This window comes from Carica papaya, chromosome 7 (assembly GCF_054855325.1).
Source record: "Carica papaya isolate Zhongbai chromosome 7, ASM5485532v1, whole genome shotgun sequence".
Classification (NCBI taxonomy): domain Eukaryota; kingdom Viridiplantae; phylum Streptophyta; class Magnoliopsida; order Brassicales; family Caricaceae; genus Carica; species Carica papaya.
Genome location: NC_142315.1, coordinates 1,825,737 through 1,845,376, shown reverse-complemented (window position 1 = coordinate 1,845,376; position 19,640 = coordinate 1,825,737). Strand labels below are relative to the sequence as shown.

The window sequence follows — 19,640 nt, the reverse complement described above, 5'->3', positions numbered from 1 at the left end:
ATAGTGTTTAATTAATGAAATATATAAATTTTAATTAAAAAATATAAAATTTAAATTCCAATAACCCTAAAATACTTGGGCAAATATGTAATTTAATTGAATTTTTTTTTAATGACGAAAAAAAAAAGCAAGAGCCATTATTAAATGATTCCACAGACAGAATTTTGTGGTGGAAAATTCAAAGAAATTATAAAATAAAAAAGAAGAAAAGACAAAGGCAAGAAAGAAAGAGACCGTTAGATTTGAATTTGAAATTTATGAGAACAAAAAAAGAAGACCCTTCATTCAATCTTTGCCAAAAGCCAAAAGCTAAAAGCTAAAAGCAGCTTCTTGTAATTGAACAACTTAATTTCCCACACTTCCATTTCTAGGCTTCATCCAAAAAAACCGAGGGGAGATTGTCCCACCGATGTTACAATTAATTTTTTTTTTTTTTTATGTCATCGTTAAAATATTGTATTATGATTAGTATATATGTGATATGATTAACGATATTTACGAATTTTCATTTAAAAAATATAATTAAGTTAAAAAGATTCTTAAATATAATTGGCTTTTCAAAGGCTCTCGATAATGTTGACTTAAAAGTATCTTAATTCTTGAATTATTTTATTTCCATTTATAGTTGGTGAGTTCATTGACAATTTGACATGCCATGGCCCATGGGTGGGTAGGTTGCTTACTATCAATATACATGTAATATAACACAAGATACACATATATGTTTATATATATGTGATTGGTTTATCCATACATGAGCTAAGGGCATGTATAAAAAGCCAAATTATCTTGATCAATCAGCTTAAAAAAATCATTTTTGCATTATAATTAGTCTAGCAGACAGAACAATCAAAGAACAAAAGATAATGATCACAAGAAGTTTGAAAAATTATTGAAAAAAAAGTTGTGAATGATGTGTATGAAATTTGAAATGACCATTAAACAAATAATATGGCCGGTCCCTCCTGCCGACTACTAGAGAACAGAAATCTTATACTGCATATTTTCTCTAAACAGCAATTATTTAGTGGTTAAATAGTGAATACTTTGTATTTCATATGAGTTTAGATTGAATTTTAAGTTTCTGTGTATCTTTATGTTGTAATTAATAAATATATAAAGAGATAAATATACCCATATCAAGACAGATACAAATATATAAAACTATACATGCACATTCTTCAATCCAGTCTACCCTAATTTTTTTTTTTACCAGAAGCACCCACATCAAGTTTTTGTCTTTTTCATTTGAAAGTTTCCAATTCACAACCAGACCCGTGATGGGTTATCACTAGGACATTGACTTGTATCTGAAATCCAAGTGATACATACTACATTCTCCAAGCCATTTAGAAAGGACATTTGATTTTTTTTTTTTTTTTTTTTGAAGTGAAACTCACTTGTGGGAGGAGACATGGGTTGCATTTAAAATTTGCTTGTGTTTTTGTGTTGATGATAACAAATAGCAAAGAAATCAATTCAGTTTCCCACAAAGAAAGAAAAGGACAGATGCATTAAAAGGATATGGTGTTGACAGTATGAACTGTATTTGGGTATGAGTTCGAAGGTGGGGCTGACTGACATATATATATATATATATATACATGTATGCATATATGGGGGAGGATTGGGTTTGGAGTGAGTGAATGAGTAAGATGCATCACTCTCTGCTTTGCCTTTGGCTTTGGTCATCAAAAGATGGAAAAGTGGAAAGGTTGCTGGTGTCCTACTACTCTATATACAATAAAGCAGAAGAAGCTAACCCTCCCTATATGTATATGTCTGTGTGTACATATATGTATATACACACACAGGAAAAGGGAACAGGAGGTTCAGCATTTTGACCAGGTCAAATTCCTTCTTTTGCTGATAATGTCTTCCTGCTTCAAACTAATCATGCTTGATATCACTTTGTTAAGCTTTGTGATCTTCTAATCATGAGCTATACATTGGTGATTGGTCATTTGTGAGTATTAAATTCCAGACTCTAACCCCCACTGGTAAAAGCCTGTAATGATTTCCTTCCACTTCCACCTTTTTTTTCTCCCCTTTTTTTGTTGTTTGCTGGGAAGTAACAACTCAAATTTGGATTTGAACTTCCAAGTTTGAATCTTTTGTGGATATGTGACTACTAAACAAACCACATTCTCTCTACAACCAAGAAAGATCTACCAATTTGGTCAAAAACTTTACTCCGGAAATACTCTCTACAAAAACTGTAAGTAAAAGTGACAGAGACAAAAAAAACATGTTTCTTACAAACTAAACTAACCCTATATTATGTATAAATAATATGCATCTCAGTGAATAGGAAGGTGATAATGCTTCAAGATTGGTCCACACAAAGCTTTTATTTGACAGGCTGTGTTTATCAATTCATGTCCAAAGTGGGCATCAAATATTTATTCCCTATGAGAGCCTAAGATCCCCCTCAAGAAAATAATGGGTGCCCATATATTGCTAAAGATTTTACATAGAGATCCAACAGTTGGGCCCGGCAGAATCCAGTTAAAATAAACGAACTCAGCCTCTACAATAGAACCATACTCTCACTGTTATTTACTCAGTAAGTTAAAACAACTGAAGGAACAAGGACCAATATTAATCCCCACAATTAATGAAAATAATGATCGTAATGATGTATAAGATTGAAACACCGATCAATGAAGAGAATTCGTTCACTCATTGAATTCATGTTACAACTACATTGCTAAGTGTCAAGAGTTAGGAAGCAAAATATAGCGGTCTTGAATTCCAGATGCCTTTTCTAACTTAGCTTTATATGAACAAATCATAATAAGAACTTGACACCTAATATATACACTTACCAAATAGTATTGCTGAAAGATGAAGCTTCTATTGTATATCCCTATGCAACCAACTGTGCCTCGTCACTGTCAGGGACTACAATGTCTAGCCTCATCATGGACCTGTATTTCCTTGGGATCTCTGCACCTGCCTGCATACACACTTCGACCACAGCAGGAGCCTTTCCATAAAACCTCTTAAGTGCACCCCTCAATGGGGGTCCTTTGGGGTCCCGGACATGCCACACATAATTTGGCGGGAAAACTTCATCCACAGTGGCATCTTGCCAACCATGCTTCCCATCCCTCCATTGGTGCTTGAATTCCCCACAAAGCTTTGCATTGTGACCCCATGGTCCTATATGAACCTCTGAACAATATCCACATGCTTTGACTGTATACTTTTTCATTAATTTAGTTACCCCTGATCTAACAGTCTCGTATGCATGCATTGTTTCCTGGGCAATCCTTGGTACATCTGCCAATGGAGGAGGTGGATATCGGCTGCAAGCACCGTGTGTATCAAGATCAACGAGAGGGGATGAGGATGAATTGACAAACCGCCAAGGTCTAGGCTCCTCAACAAATCCACCACGGTCAATCACTTTCTTCCCAATCATACGGATAGGGTTAGTTCTTCGACGTGAAGGGTATTCTGGTATATCCACACCAGCTTGGATGCATAACTCTACAATAGCTGGAATCCTGTCATAGTCAAACCGAGTCTCATGCTTGATTCGTCGTCCGAAAGGGTCATATAGGTGATATGATTCAATAGGAAGAAGTATGTCATTGATGGACCCCTTGACCCATGAATGGAAGCTCCTGCGTTGTGCACTCGTTGGGCCACAGCAATTTTGGATGTGGTGACCAGCCTCGGCGACATGAACTTCTGAACATTCACTGCTGAAGAACCAATGACATTAAAAACTTGACAGCTCTTTACCTAAAATCTCACGAGCAACTCACTGAAGAACATAAAGAATGCAATGGCAAGACCATATACAAAACTAAATGAGACAGTATACCTGCAACCATAAACAGGAATAACATGCAAGAGCTGGGCAAGCCCTTTAATCAAAATTTTCCAGGCATCTAGCACTTCGTAAGCAACAGGAATCAGATCAGGTACTAGTAACCCATTTTTTGGAGGCTCTAAGGGCTTCTCTATTCCCATCTGTGCAAGTTTTTTGTCCTTTCTTGAGGCTTGCAGAATTTTCTTTATTGGAACGGGATAAGGTTTCTTCTTTCTCTTGGGTAGTATGGGTGGAAGATCCACATTTTGTGGGCGTACTTGTTTTCTCTTGAAAGGGAAATCTTCTCTGGGCTTCTGGCTGGAACAGAGGAAGGTTCTTGAAATCTTTAGATCACCTCTCTGCCATTGCTTATAATTAAACTGCAAAAAGAATGAATCTGAAATGTGGCTGTAGGAAAATTGTTGCTAGGATCACAGTAAAATTTAGAAACCTATTCTACAAAATAGCCAGAAGATTTGTTTGTGTATGCCACATATTAACTTATTACACAAAAATGAGAATCAAATTAACAGCGAAGACGTGGAAAATATTGTTCTAAAAATCCCTTTGCATACAGTTATTCATACTCGTTAAGAAATCAATTCTGTGAAACAAACTAAACAACAGAAGAAAATGCCATTATGGGAAGAGTATAAACCTTAAAGTAAAGACCACAAGAACTTAGAGATGATAATTGAGGCGTCTCAAACTCCATTCCTTCCAGACAAACAGCTGAAAAATTGAACACCACATAGCAATATGAATAAGTGAAAGAGTCTAAAATACTCAAAAAAAGGATATACTACGTCTCCAACCATGTATTATTAGTTTTCATGGTAGAACACTTCGTTACAACTTACGATAAGATCAAGATGGGACCAAAGAAGAGGCACCCATGTTAGAATCACCTTGAATAAGATCTATGGCAAAGGATATTGATCAGAAAATAAAATTACAGAGACGTAACCAACCAAAATCACCTGTTTGAGACCGACTCCATTGGATAGAAGACAGTGCTGGTGGTGTCAGAAGCATTTATCTGCACCTAATCAAAGATTTCTTAGCCAAAATTTCCAAACGCTATTAGATATAAACATCACAAAGATTTCTTCTTTGAGTCATTTCATCAAACACATTATGCGTCGCTGAAGTAAATAACAAAAGCAAGGTAAGAGAATTAATACCCAAACGAGAAATATTAAAGAGAGGAACTTGACAGCCGATTTAGGCAGATGAATTCAACTTCCCAGAGTAGTTGCCGAGGTTTCCCCGTTTCTGGGTTCTCTCTGTTCTCCGACGTCCTATATAACCAACAACAGCAGCATAAACAGGAAGCTGATATACTTATATATATATATATATATATATACGTGCGCGTATGGACAGATGTAGAGACAAACTTTGGACTATTGTTAATGAGCACGGAGGTTAGCAGATGATCAGATGAGAAAGTGAAAAACCACCAGCTCGGCGTATCTTCGTGGAAGAGGAGAAGCTGTGGAGGACACACTTGGCAATATGGTGTCCACTGAAGGGTAATCATGGAAATCAATGCAAACCAGGCAAGAGGAAATGGAAACTACTGCTGATTTTTTTTGGTAGGTCAGCTTAAGTTAATTTTGAATTTTTTGTGTGAAAATAAATATAATTTAATTACATATATACAAAAAATCATAATATATACACACTAATTATATATTTTATTAATTAACATTTGAATTAAATTTGGATTGGTTCGAATTTGGAAGAAAATATTCGAATTGATCATATGTAATATATTTTTAATTGAAATAAAAAATTATAGCATAATTTTAATTAGAATATAATATATTTTTGTTTTTAATTAAAAAAACATATACTATATCTTGACTTAATATATGTATATATATATATAATATTCACATTTACATCAGCTTAATATATTAAGCTGATTTATATTTTATTATATAGTATTTATTCGAATTACACTACACTTATATAAAATTTAACAATTTGTGAGTTTATATTATGATCTATAAATTTATTCTGATCATATTTTTATATAAAATTTAACAATTTATGAGTTTATCCCGATCACACTTTCGTATAAGACTTAAGGATTTGTGAGTTTATACTCCGATCATAGCGAACAAATAATACTTTGTTGAGTTTCTTCATTCAAAATATTTATCTAATAAAAAGTGTATTCTTGCTTTTATAATTATTATATACAAAAACTACAAGACTACATATGTATACATGTTACATATATATATATATCTATATTACAGCGATGCTGAGATGTAAATTTCCAAATTGATTCAAGAAGATCATCCAGTGAACAGCTCAGACACCACAACACAGATTCCACAAAGACCCTTCAAATTCATATTCATTTCACTCAATGGATTGCAAGAACTTCCAGCAAAAGCAGCTTGACAATCACTCGCTGCGCGAGCACCGTGATTTGCTAATTCAGGAAGCGTAAAGAATGTCTCAGAGTTAAGGTCATTGAAGGACTGTTCAAGGGCCAAGGTCGCCTTGCCATAATCCTGCTCACATATCTTGAGCCGCTCGTGACTTGCACCAGACGGCTTGTTGAGGAGGTTTAGTATATTATCATGGCTGGCTGTGGCATTAAGGTAGGCCAGGCCGAATGAGATGTAAGCAAGTGTATAGCTATCAGCATTTGAGGTACGAGGATCTGAGTATAGAGAATTTACACAGAAGGCGTAGTCAGATGTTCGGTTGCAGACTTTATCCACCAGTTCTGTTGGTTTTGCAGAAGAATGGTCGATTAGCAGCAGCACCACGAAGATGAAGAAGAAGAGGGGATGAATATGGGAGGAAAACCTTTTCATTTTGTGGAGTTGCAGAAGTGGGAATTCAGCAAATTGTAAATCTTGTATATAAAATGGTATGTATGTCTTGTTACAAGAGATATCAAACAGAAACATTAATGGTCTTTGACATCATCTTCGAAAGCCAGCTGTATCTGACCAGATTATGGGTGTGCGTGGCATAATATACAACTACTTGTAAAAGAAGAAACATGAAAACCTACTCCATACGAAATTTTCTAAATCAATCTCTCCGTTATCAAACTCAGAAGCTCTCCCACATGAAGGACGGAGTGGTCAAGATGGCTCCACAAGCTACTCCTGGTCTATAGATTACATAAAATGACAAACAGAAGGAAGAGGACGGCAAAGTCTTGAGGAAAATAAACCGACAGACGCAGGCCCACAAAATATGAAAACTTAGCACCTTCCTATCTTCTTTCATTGGTAGATTCCCGCTAAATTATATAATGACAGAGAAAGTGCAATGGTGAACAATGCTGGTAAATGGCCCACCACCATGTGACCTCTACTTTGATTCACTCACTCCGTACCCGTGAACAAGCACAATGCAGGTTTGGTGGCTAATTGCAGCTCTCCTCATACAGAAAGTCCCCGTGATCATATATACCCATTTGTTATACTACCAGATCCTTAACTTTGATTCACTCTCCAGCCAAACCCATGTGACTGAAACTTCTCCTAATAACTTGGCAACCTAAAGTTTTCTTTTTTTTTTTGGGTTAAAACAGAAACGTATAACCTTAACGATATCAGGAGGATGCAACTCATACAACAGCATTTACATGTCAGTCAAAGTATCAATCACGCCCCTCAATGATAACTTGGCAATCTAAAGTTTCTGCCTTTTTTCCATGGTGGCGGCTAAATGATGAAACAGAAGATTACCTTCACCAAGCAATGTTTGATAATGCTTGCCTTCCACTTCTCACCTAATAGCATCCACAACATCCCACCAAGCACTGTCGTCGTTACTCGAGTTTTGCTGTTTCATTTTATCAGTCCAGGTAGTATCACGTGCATAAATATTGACATAATGAAAGCTTTGATTTTTAACAGAATCAAGGAAGATACAAAAGGCCAAGATGTTGCCAATTGCCAACAAACTCTGAAGTTACAACACCATATATATCACATGAACTAATTGTATAGAGAGAGCCAATAGCTTTAAAAAAATTAAACCCAAAAAGAAAAATCTAGCTTCCACTCATTTACATATGCATCTGCAGAATTTTGCAGACATGTAACTAAGAATGAAGAAAAAAAAAGAAATATACTATAATGCAGTTTCCCTCTGAATCTACCATGGCTCGGGAAAGAAGAAAAAAAATCAAAATGTATACAGTAAAGAATCAAACTCAGGATTTATACCTCTTAATAAAAAGAACCTATGCAAAGCGATGCGCAGCTGTAAAAATGCATGGCCAAGATTAGGTAAATGTGGGGGGAACTGTGTCATGAAGGCCATATTTATGGGTTGATGTTGCACTCCCGCAAATACATGTGATCATAATCCACATATTTTGCCCAGTTGTTTTTGTATTTTGGTATGCCTATCTCCAACCATGGTTTCATGTTGCCGTTGTAGTGTACGACAGCTGCACGTTCAATATCCCTCTGGTTGACGTTTGGGTTGTAACCAAGGCCAAGCACATGCCAATTTCGATCAATTGGAAATGTGCGATTCCAAAATGTTATGAGACCCGGTGGCAAGGTCCCCAACTTCCATAACTGTCTGTCATGATTCTGTGGACAAAACCATGATTCAGATTTCAACTTAAATACAAGTTTACGATGGTTTGAAATCTGTAAAGTGCCTACCTAACATCTAAACATATCACTTACCAGTTTCTGCCATTGATGATACACCTCTGTGATGTTTTGCCTCTTCCATTCCTCCAAATCAAAGACATTCATCCCATATGCCCATCCACAAGCATGAGGGTCAAAATTCTTAGAGATGAGCGGATTTGAGAAGTTAAGATACCGATCAAAGCGATGGAAGTTTTCTCCACAAGTCTCCACAGCACCATTAACATTACCCTTCAGATCAAGGGCCCAAAGGCCACTGAGATCTTTCTGCACAACTATATCATCATCCAAGAAGACAACTTTATTGAGCTTAGGAAAGATCTCTGGCAGGTAAAAGCGTAGATGGTTCAGGATGGATAGGTACTTTGGATTTCGAAATTTCAAATTGGAATCAGAATTAGCTCGATGAGCTCTAAAGTAATAGTCAATCATGGATTGGGAACCCAACTGCTTAAGGACTGGACTATAACTTGCATTTAGCCATGAAAACTCTTCAATATTTTGAACCTCAATAGTGGCTTTCCCAGGTGGATTAACGAGAAACCACATCCTCATTGCTGCATAGTTGAGCCTGTCCGTAACAATGTGGAAGACAAGGTTCGAGGGGTGCTGCAAGGAAATAAATGAAAAACAGTGTTTAAAGGTAAAAAAAATTGCATCTTCATAGCTAGTAAAATGTTATCACCAAGATGATGTTCTGAACCCTCCAACCCTCTTCCATAAAAAGAAAAGAAAATCTTCAACTAATGAAGCAAGAAAATTATGAAAAAGAGAAGGAAAAGAAGATCTTAGGATCCATGCAAAATTTGTTTCAGTTCTGTCTCCTTGGTAAACGAAGGGGAATAGACTGTAACTACTGAACAAGAACATACCTTAGCATTAGTCACGGTAGAGTTTACAACAACTGCTGCTGCCAAAACGTTATCAGAGAAAAGTGCATAGTGCTGGAGCTTGGGGTCTTCTAATTTCTCTTGATTTGGAAATTGTTGTTGAGAAGAATTCAAGCTATAATACTCGGTTGTTAGGCGTAAAGGAAGACAGTGCAAGCCTTTAGGAAGTGTTTTAGCTGTTAACTGTGTCAAGAACATGGTCTGCTTCTTGTGCACTCGAAGCTGCTCTTCTGTTGAATGGAGCATAGCCCGAAGCTTCTTTACTATCGCAGCACAGTCGTCATGAATCTGCTTGCCCTTGGCAAGTGTTTGCTCCATTGCCTTCAATTTGTCGTAGGCACTGCAATAATGAATTTCATATTTACAAATTAAGCCACTGTAAATTTCATGATTAAGATAACTTGAGGCATTTACTAAGGAATATAAGAAAAATCAAATTTGCATTTGAGTGGGGAGGAAAAAAGAAAGAGAAAGTTCGATAAGCTTGAAATACTGATTGCTTTTTGAAGAAAGAAGCAATACGTTTTTGGCAGATCAGAATCCTTGGATGCATCTCCCAATACACGTTGAACTTCCTTAATCCGCAATCGGAGCTCCCTTACAAAATGGGCATTGCCTTTTGTGGCTGGAAGGGAAAGGTAAACCTTTGCCCTGATTAGTTGATCTTTAAGTTGCCGCACTCGTGCATCTGGCACAGTTACTTGCTCAGTCTGTTTTTCAGCTCTAGCATCTCTCACTTCATTTCCATCAACCTTGCCAGAGATTTGCACCGAAACTTTCTCCTGCTTTATATCCTATAACAAGAACCATTAGTGTTGAGAAAGGAAAAAGTAAATTAGATACCAAAAGGTAAACAAACAGATTAAGTCTCAGGACACATGGATTTGAAGTTGTCACCCAATCAAAAGTTTTAATATTAGAAAAAAGGAAATAGTCTTCGAGACTAGAATAAGAATTATAAGTTGACAGAAAGGATATGTTCTGCAATAAATAAAAATTTTGCAACTACTTTTTGAGTTAACACACTTTAAGATGAACTAATTGGGCCCAACATGAAGGCAGAGAACAAAAGTAAGCTCATGTTTCTTGTTTCTAATTACTCGAAATTTTCAGTGCAAGGAAATCTAGTTCATCAAAGGGCTAGCTCTGTTTATAGTTGCTTCAAATTCCAACCTCAGCTACAGTTGAGGAAACCATAGGCTGTCAAACCCATGTACATATGACTGTTTCCACCACTAGTCCACCAGAAACAATTGACTAATGGAGAATAATTTGAAACTTCATGAAATAAAATATTATAGAATATGAAAAGGCTAATTATCTCATTAACATCCTTGGAAGGAATTAGTAGTTAAATACTTTTTCAGGCCTAAAAAATCTAACGAGGACTTTTCGTGCACACGCAAGGAGCTGATGTTAATTGAACAAGACGTAGAACATAAAAAGAAATTACCTTATTTTTGGAGTCAATAATGGATGTCTGCTCAGCTAATCTTTGAATGCTACCTCCGTCTTCTTCAACTTTCTGGGAACCCAATTCCATGGATCTCTGATCTCCCACATCAGTTACTAGTTTGATGGGATTTGCAGATTGGGATTGATCATCCTCATTAGTTGTGGATAATACTCGAGCAGATTTATGCTCCCTTGTTTCTTGCAATCCTAAATCTAGTTAATAATACCCAGACAACGTGTACAAAATCAGACCACAACCCTAAACAAGCTTGGAAGTTGCAGGTATAAATTTCACAAGAACAAAGCTGAAACTCATAAAAATAGTGAGTAAGAAACAGAAAACTGTACCTTGAGCTTCAGCAGAATCATTAGCTTGAGCTGAAGAACTAGAAACAAGAAGAGAATTGGCAGAATTTTCATCAGAATATACAACGCCTTCGGGAACCTTGAGGGTTATGGAAGATTCCTGTGACCCAAAAGAAGAAGAAAGAGGGGAAAATTAATAAAGATCTGGAATTTAACTCGGAATTATTTTGAGAATTGCCCAAGAAAAAGATTAGCGCACCTGGGAAATCAGATTACTATGCCTGCTATCCCCACTGAAAGTCTGGAGAGAAATTGCAGGGAAGAAATCAGAAAGACTATACCAAAAGAGACCAAGAGAGGAGGAAAAGAAAATGAAACGCAAAAGAGTACTCACAAGAGCCGTAACTTCTTCGAGAAATTCTCGTCGAGCTGCACCCGGAGAGGAGAAGATGACATTAGAAAAAGGTTAAGAAATGAGAAAAGAAAATCCAGGAAGATTTTGAAGCAATCCATTAAAGAAACATACAAGGCGAAGCCTTGAAGGTGCCGACACGGTCAGTGTAAAGAACGATAGGAGCCACCACCGTGACGATTAGCAGAACAATCACCAAATTCCTCGCCTTCATTTTCATCATCATCTTCTTTTTCTTCCTCTTCTTCCTCTTCCAACCACCTCACCCTCCCTCCTTCCCTCCTCCGTATTTCACCCTCCCCTTCGGATTATTGAGGAATGAAAAAAAAAAAAAAAAAGAGATCAAGTGTAATTATCTCCTAAAAAGACGGGTGAAAAGAAAGACACTTTCTGGGTTAAATCAGCTAGACGAATCTGAATCTGCATTTGGCAGAAACCCGCATTCTTTAAGTAAAAAGCAGGAAGAACCCACCTAAAAGATGAACACTTTGTGAATGGAGAGATACAGAGTGTTTGTGGGTAATGTTTATACAAATGTTTCTTGCTGTTTCTCGGCCATAAAGAAGAAGAAGAAGAAGAAGAGAGTAAAAAAAGATGACACAAATCGTCGGCACTGGGTGGGAGAAGACGGATGGAGGAGATGAAGATTGAGAGTGAAAGATCAGACACGAGCCAAAAAATAAAATTAAAGAAAATAAATTAATACTTTTTTTTTAATATTAATTGACAAGTTGTTGTATTTATAGAAGGGTGTTGTGAAGTGTGGAGCATTGGTGGTAGTTAAATGACGATGATTAAATTAGGAAAATAAATTAAAAAGGAAAATGAAAATGTAAAAGACAGACAGGGTGTTTCCGCTTGTTTCTTATTTCACTCTACTTTCCTAAATCAGACCACGCGCCTTGGCCGCGATTAAGCGTCATCGACGGCATCAATAATTGTATTTACAACTCTTTAACGGCGTGACTCACGGACCCTGAACCCTTTTGTACATCGACGATAATGAATAATAATTTATAAAATAATTATTTATTTTTTATCATCCAAATAAATAATTTTATTTTTAAATAAAAATTAATGATGGGATATTTTTTTATTTTTAATATTATATTTTTTCTTTTTTCTTTTTTTTTTATATTTTTAATAATTGAAATATACTATAAATAAAGGGTTTAATTTTAAATGACATTCTAAAAATATAGTCTTAATTCCACGTGTAGTAGCTGCCATCTTGCCTTAGTACGTAAAGAAGTATAATTAACAAGGCAAAAGTCAACCGTCCAAACCTCTCTAATACATTGTATATATATATATATATATATATATATATTGAGAATCTTTAGTATATCAATTTAAGCACCAATTATCAGCAAATTAATTGCCCTTAAAATTAATAATAATAATGGTTAATTATTCATATTTATTTATGTGTAATTTTGTAATGTATTTGGCCTGAAGTTACAATTTTACTTAAATCAAGATATATATATATATACACACACACACACACACGTGTGTATCTTTTTATGACTAAAATTAAATTATTTTTATATCATATAGAATCTGACATAAAATCTTACATCAAAATCTTGTCAACTCAAAATAATTACGTATTTATCACGTAATAAATTACATATATTTCTAAGAACTAAAAAAGTTGGTTGGAATATCTAAAACCATTATAAATTTCAATCTAATTTTTAAGTGATTACGTTAATATGTATTATTATTATTATTATTGTATATATATATATATAGGTGTATGTATGTATGTGTATGTATATATGTATATATAATAAAGAGATGGGTAGGGTTGAGCTGGAATATCCAAAAAAGAGAGGAAATAAAATTGGGCCATAAATCGGCCACACCACCAGCTAACACCTATAAATATTCCTTGAGCTGTCGGCAGCTTAGCTCTTCATACATGGCCGCTCCTGCTACTCGTCCACTCACACTTCTCTCTGTCCTACCAAATATACATATATATATATATATATATATTCTCTCAATAATTTAGCTTTAGATTTTTTTTATACTGATTATTATTTTTAAATAAAATAAAACCGACACTTTCAAAATAAAATCACATTCTTAAAATTTTCTTATAAAAAAAAAAAAATCTTCTTTTTTTCAGAAATACAAATGGGTTTGTAAAAATAAAATTAATATATAAATTGAAAATTATTTTTTTAGTTTTAAAAAATTGAAGTAGTTCCGAGGCATAAATAATGAGAGAAAAGAAAATATGTAAAAGAGAAAGTCATACTTTAAATCTTCATCTCTAGCTATATATATATATATACACACACACACACACAAATACATACTTAATATATATATATATATATATGTATATCCATGTTTGCTGCATTGTGAGAGTCAATGTCAATCCTAGGATTCTATAAACATCAAAGGTTATCCATGGGAGGTATAATGGTGAGCTCTGTTCATCCTTTTTATCTTCAACACTCTCGTAATAATGGAATTCCTTAGATTCCATGTTTAACGCAGTAATAACATAATTTTTTTTTAATAAGACACAATCTGAGAAGAACATATAAAAATAAACAGTTCATCGTTCCAAACTCATATTCTCTGTTATTAACTTAAACATAATTATAACAGTAAAAAGTAGATAAAAAGATATTCAACAAAATTATATATTTGAGAATTGAAATGTAACGAAGTCATTTTGAAGATGCTTCTCTCAGTAAAAAGTTTTCTCTCTCTCATTCATTTTCTGTGATGTTTCAGAGGATCACATCAGACATCCTTTTACTTTTCTGGGTATGCTTGCCTTGTATGATAATTCCAAAAGCATCTCCATCATTTAATCAACAAAAACATCTATAAAGGGAAACATGTACATTGTTTTTTTTACATTAAATAAATCAAAAATAGAAAATAACATCATCCCCTCCCCTCTCCCAAACAGAGTCTGACCAGTAACATATCAGAGTTGATGAAAGCTGGTAATAAATCAACCACAAGTTTGCCAGTGTCATCTTTTGCAGATTGGCAATTCCCCTCATTGGGGATTCTCAACCAGCTCATGTTCTAAGTCTTTACTAAGGTTATAATCCTAGAAAACAAGGAAAAAAGTTCAAGCACAAGTTTAATTCTTTCCTTGCTTTTGACCTAATGGTTGTCCTGGTTTACAGACACGGTTAGATGGGGAAAAAAATAATGGTTTGAGCAAAAATATAATAAAATTCTCAGAATATAGAAATATAGAAGACCAAATTCTACAAAGATACCTTTTTATCCTTGTGATAAATTTCTCAGTCCAAGACCATCTTCTTGGTTCTATATCCCGTTCCATTAATCAACTCTTTTCAAGCTTCGTATATCTGCTATTCACACTATAGAAGGCTCTGATTGACCAGAGAGTTCCAGACACAATCAAAACCCTCCAGTTCCAATTCACCGTCACTTTTCAATGGCCAGATTACTTTTTCCTCAAACTTGTGATCGCATTGAGAACATGTTGTGGGTATTATCTTTGGAGAATCATACAAACACTGCCTTGTGAATTCCATCCCACCAGCCGGGCTGCAAGGGTCATTGAGTGATGACGAGAAGGTGTCTTCAAAAGTCCAGTCCTCTGCTTTGGAGATCATGCCTTCGTGCAGCCACGGGAAATCAAACACTCCTAAGGCTGAATGATCGTCTGATGAATCGCAGCTGTCACAGTCATCATGAGGGTAGTACTTGTCGTTGAAGTTGAAGGTAATATTTCTGTTCGGAGTAAGATCCTGTTTCTTGGCATTCTTTTCTATGAGATTTCTCTTCTCTTCTTCTCTTCCTCGTTTCTTCTTCTCCTTCTCCATGACTTTAGTCTTCCTGTTAGCAATACAAGGGAGAAAATTGAGCTTAGAAACGCCATATAATTGACATTTCCATTGAAGCAAAAAAGAGAGATGGCTAGAGAGACAAAGAGAAGAACAAAAGATTGGCAGGTAAATATCACATTCATTTTCAGATGCTCCGCACATGTTTCTCTAATGAAAAAGAAAACGGAAAGTTTCTGAAGTTGTAAGCAATAAATGATAAAAAGAAAGAATCCCAATTATCAGAACTGCAGAAATTAACAATCTTTACATTCAATTGATCGACGCGAAATGCAACAAAACACAAGCTTCTTTGGGACATGCAATCAGAAACTTCAAATATGAAACAGAAGTACTGCAAAAAAAGGAGATGGGAAATGGCGAAAGAGAGAGCAGGACATGAAAAATTGATACATCAATCGAAAAGGAAATATTTTTAAATGTTAAAAAGGTGCAATGCAAGAGAAATGTTTTGTGGGTGTGATATTTCCAAGATCACCTTCTGAGGTTGGAATACAACTGTATTGGTCTTTATTTTTGATAAAAAGAAAATCATGATTAAAAACTTTGCTCACACGCTACGCGATTTTGAGCTAAGAAAACCGTTTTAACCACATGAAGATTCACACATCCAAAAAGACACACACACAACATGAACTCAACACACTCATCCTGGTCACGCCTATTTTACCTCCTTTTCTCAGTAGGTTAAGAAAACAGCGGGTTGTTTCCTTCTTTTGCGTGGCTTTTGTCTCTTGATGAGTCCTGATCCGCTCGTCTTTCTTCCCATTCCACCCTATTTTTAGCAGCAGGAAGCCACCAGGCATTCTCTCCACGCAAAACCCTCCACCACTTACTCCTATCTATCTGCTTCTGCCACATCAGTACCATCAAAGGACAAACCATCACCGTCTCATAGATTTCAATATTATTATCAATGATAATCATAAATAAATATTTAAAAAAAAAATGAACGGAAAAGAAGATAGAGAGAATTGAAGGTCAAGAACAGTAGCTGTGTCGCCATTATCTTCCTCCCTTCTCTTCTCCAGGCAGGTAACTCGAGTATTTGACATCTTTACACCATATAAAGCCAACCCACACATGGTCATTTCAGTTATCACAGCAGTCAGAATTCGTCAAAGCAGTTCACTTTTATCAACACACACGACTTGTCTGCAGGTGTAACAACTTCCTCAAAGGCCAGCGTGAATGGAAACACCAAAATCTATTTATAATATAATATATTATATATATTTTCCCATTTAAATCTACACACTCCAAATGGGCTGCATAATTCAAAGAATTGTATAATCCCCATAAAAGTAATATGGGAAACTCTTTGATTACTTTCTGCTATACAAGATTCTCCAGTTCACGATTTATATTTTAAATATGGAAGATGGTTTAATCCGTTTGGATGTGAAAGAATATCATCGTCGTTTATCTTTTCAGGATTTTTATGGATTTCTATTTTAGCTTCTCAGAAAATCTCATTTGGCACATCAAAATTTGATGATTGTCAGCAAGAGGAATGGCAGCATCTGGGATTTCGTGTCTGAATCAGATATTGTTTGATTTTCCCGGCATTTCGCTCCTGCTTTTTGGGCTGGCGGACATTCTTTCCCAGAAATTTTCTAGGGATGGCCTCAGCTATCATGAAATAAATATGTACCCTCTTGGTTGGAAGATGGAAGGGGTCTTCAGCACAGGCCAGGAGGCCAACATGCAAGTTGCTCCATGTCATTAGCATTGATGACCTCATCCATACAAACTACTCAATCTGCAGAAATTCTATCTGATTAGGTTCTGATTACTAGCATCACCAGTAGTCTCCACAAGAACAAGAGCCATCATGGAAATGATGGAAACGGTTGGTGTCTCTCACAATAATTTCCCTTCCCACCAACTTTGACACAAATTTGATTGCTGAATGGCAATCTCCGCAAACCCTGATGTTTTTCTTGATATTGATGGTTGATCCTGGAGAAGTGTTGAGAAGCGCAAATGCCAAAGCAAGCTTCTCACTATGGTTCTGCAATTTCGCTTCTCTCTCCTGCTGATCCACAAAGAGAAGCACATGACTAGTGTCTGGAACATATCCTATGTCCTTGATCTTTTCACTGATCTCCTCCCACTTCTTATAGATCTCCTTTATCTGGGGATGAGCATCATCATTCGACACAAACATGTGGATTGCATTCCCTATTTCTACCCAGCTACAAGCAGGTTCTTTCTTCACTCCACACTCTCTCATCATCTTCCTCACTTTTGCAGCATCATTCCATCTACCAGCAGAGGCATAGATATTATAAAGCAGCACATGGGGACCTGAATCATGGGGATCAAGCTCAAAAACACGTTCAGCAGCATATGTACCAAGTTCCATATTCTTATGCATCCTACATGCACCGAGCAGCGCTCCCCAGACAGCTGCAGTGGGTTCTATTGGCATTTCTCTAATAAACCTTTCAGCCCTGTCAAGAAGACCAGCACGACCAAGAAGATCCACAATTGTCACATAATGAGAAACCTGTGGTTCTACTTTGTACTTCTTCGTCAAATCAAAATAATATTGTCCTTCCTCTAAAAAACCAGCATGGCTACAAGCAGTAAGTACACAGAGGAACGTAACATCAGTAGGTGCAATTCCAATCTTTAACATCTCTTCAAACCACTGCACAGCTTCTTTCCCTAGTCCATGTTGGGCATAACCAGTAAGCATGGAATTCCAAGAAACCACATCTTGTTTAACCAACCTGTCAAAAACTTTTCTAGCATCGTTAATACTCCCTGATTTTGCATACATGTTTACTAGTGCATTCCCTACAAAAGCAACAAGTTTTCCTCCGGATTTAATCATATGAGCATGAACCCATTTGCCTTGTTCCAGAAACCCATTGCTGGCACAAGCACCAAAGACACTGGAATAGGTAAAATGGGTCGGCTCAAAATCGTCCCTTAGCATCCTCCAGAAAACACCAAGCGCCTCTGCTCCCTCACCTTTCCTAGCATGACCAGCAATCAAAGCATTCCAAGAAACCTCATTCTTGCTGTCCAAACTATCAAATATCAACCGTGCATCATTCATACGACCACACCTAGCATACATGTCCAAAAGAGAGCTGCCTACATAGACGTTTTCATCATAACCATACTTGAGACAAAATACATGGAGTTGCCTACCATAACTATCCGTAGGGCCAAAAGCAGCTGCCTTCATCACGCTAGACAAGGTGAACTCATTCGGTTCCAACCCAAGCCTAATCATCTGAGGAAACAAAACCAGAGCATCCTGAGGTCGATCATTCTGAGAATACGCAGTTATCAAGACAGTCCAAGTGAAATAATCCTTCACAGGCATTTCGTCGAACAGTCCGCGTACGTCCTCCAAGCTTCCACACTTTGCATACATATTGAGCAGGGTGTTTTGCATCGTAAGATCACCTTTGAACTGCGAATTAAGGAGGTGGGAATGAACGATTCTCCCTTCCTTGAGTCGCTTCAAGGAGGTGCACTTCTTGAGCAACAAGTTGTAGATGGTTCGGTCGGGTTCCAAGGAACCTCGGTCGATGAGGTCAAGAACATGTAGGCCAGTTCCTGGAGTTTGCAGGGTTTTGCGAAGAAGATCTTTGTCTTGGATTACGAACGGTGTATACAGATGTTCGTTGTCGGATATATCGGAGTCGGGAGACACAGACGTCGCGAACCGAGAAGAAGCAGAACGGAGGAGGAGAAGGGTTTCTTTGGCAAGCGCTGTTGCAGCAGATATTGCGGGAATTGAAATAGAAGATCGGCCAGAAAACATCATATAAGAATCTGAGCCGCCTTCTCTGTGATTGTGAACCAAGAAAGCCTGCAGTTGATTCTTCGAACTCAAAAGAGAAACCACATGGATCACTGAGTCATTCTGCGATATCGTACAACAGAAAACTTGAAGACTAGAGAACCTACCTTAAACACCATGCTTCAGCTTCAGTAGAAATCTAAATGTATTCCAACAAAATGATTTCTTTTTATATGTAAAAAAAAAAAAAAAAACTAAAATAAATACATGCTCTGTATTTTTGTAGTTACATATACACGGGTATTTTTCTGATACTTTCACTACCATTATTGATTATCGAATTGTATAATCTTATATATTCTTTAACATTAAAAGTCATATTGTGATTACTGTATATTGTCACCCAATTAGGACAAGAGGAGGAGGAGAGCTATACAATGTTTACATACAACATCTGTGTTTGTCTGGTTTTGCAATTAGTA

At 36.3% G+C, this 19,640-nt stretch overlaps 5 protein-coding genes across 9 annotated transcripts; all 5 read right to left on the bottom strand.

The window, feature by feature from the left end:
• Positions 1-2,664: 2,664 nt before the first annotated feature.
• APO1 (APO RNA-binding protein (DUF794)) lies at positions 2,665-5,406 on the bottom strand. Of its 4 annotated transcripts, none has more exons than XM_088208093.1 (6): positions 5,224-5,406; positions 5,008-5,124; positions 4,804-4,882; positions 4,482-4,555; positions 3,836-4,203; positions 2,665-3,713 (listed from the first exon to the last, which is right to left on the bottom strand). In XM_088208093.1, exons 3-6 carry the CDS (start codon positions 4,856-4,858, stop codon positions 2,870-2,872), a joined length of 1,341 nt encoding a protein of 446 aa, XP_088064219.1. In that variant the 5' UTR covers positions 4,859-4,882; positions 5,008-5,124; positions 5,224-5,406; the 3' UTR covers positions 2,665-2,869. The 4 variants fall into 4 exon arrangements, with proteins under 4 accessions (XP_088064219.1, XP_021902382.1, XP_021902381.1 ...); XM_022046690.2 differs by having other exon boundaries at positions 4,804-4,868; positions 5,224-5,405; XM_022046689.2 differs by having other exon boundaries at positions 4,804-4,862; positions 5,224-5,405.
• Positions 5,407-5,945: 539 nt separating this feature from the next.
• Positions 5,946-7,592, bottom strand: LOC110817778 (pectinesterase inhibitor-like). Its single transcript, XM_022046454.2, has one exon. The coding sequence runs from the start codon at positions 6,757-6,759 to the stop codon at positions 6,133-6,135; it is 627 nt and encodes a 208-aa protein (XP_021902146.2). The 5' UTR covers positions 6,760-7,592; the 3' UTR covers positions 5,946-6,132.
• Positions 7,593-7,734: 142 nt separating this feature from the next.
• GAUT4 (galacturonosyltransferase 4) lies at positions 7,735-12,268 on the bottom strand. 2 transcript variants are annotated; one of them, XM_022046453.2, is made up of 9 exons: positions 11,653-12,265; positions 11,521-11,555; positions 11,386-11,427; positions 11,169-11,286; positions 10,819-11,033; positions 9,888-10,159; positions 9,348-9,705; positions 8,509-9,084; positions 7,735-8,409 (listed from the first exon to the last, which is right to left on the bottom strand). In XM_022046453.2, the coding sequence occupies exons 1-9, from the start codon at positions 11,762-11,764 to the stop codon at positions 8,134-8,136; spliced, it is 2,004 nt and encodes a 667-aa protein (XP_021902145.2). In that variant the 5' UTR covers positions 11,765-12,265; the 3' UTR covers positions 7,735-8,133. The 2 variants fall into 2 exon arrangements, with proteins under 2 accessions (XP_021902145.2, XP_088063516.1); XM_088207390.1 differs by having other exon boundaries at positions 11,386-11,555; positions 11,653-12,268.
• Positions 12,269-14,370: 2,102 nt separating this feature from the next.
• LOC148252871 (DNA binding / transcription factor) lies at positions 14,371-15,864 on the bottom strand. Its single transcript, XM_088208386.1, has 2 exons — positions 15,643-15,864; positions 14,371-15,384 (listed from the first exon to the last, which is right to left on the bottom strand). Coding segments are annotated over exons 1-2 (483 nt in total). The 5' UTR covers positions 15,645-15,864; the 3' UTR covers positions 14,371-14,903.
• Positions 15,865-16,066: 202 nt separating this feature from the next.
• On the bottom strand, positions 16,067-19,471 carry LOC110817773 (Tetratricopeptide repeat (TPR)-like superfamily protein). The gene has a single exon (XM_022046447.2). It carries the CDS (start codon positions 19,180-19,182, stop codon positions 17,194-17,196), a length of 1,989 nt encoding a protein of 662 aa, XP_021902139.1. The 5' UTR covers positions 19,183-19,471; the 3' UTR covers positions 16,067-17,193.
• Positions 19,472-19,640: the final 169 nt, after the last annotated feature.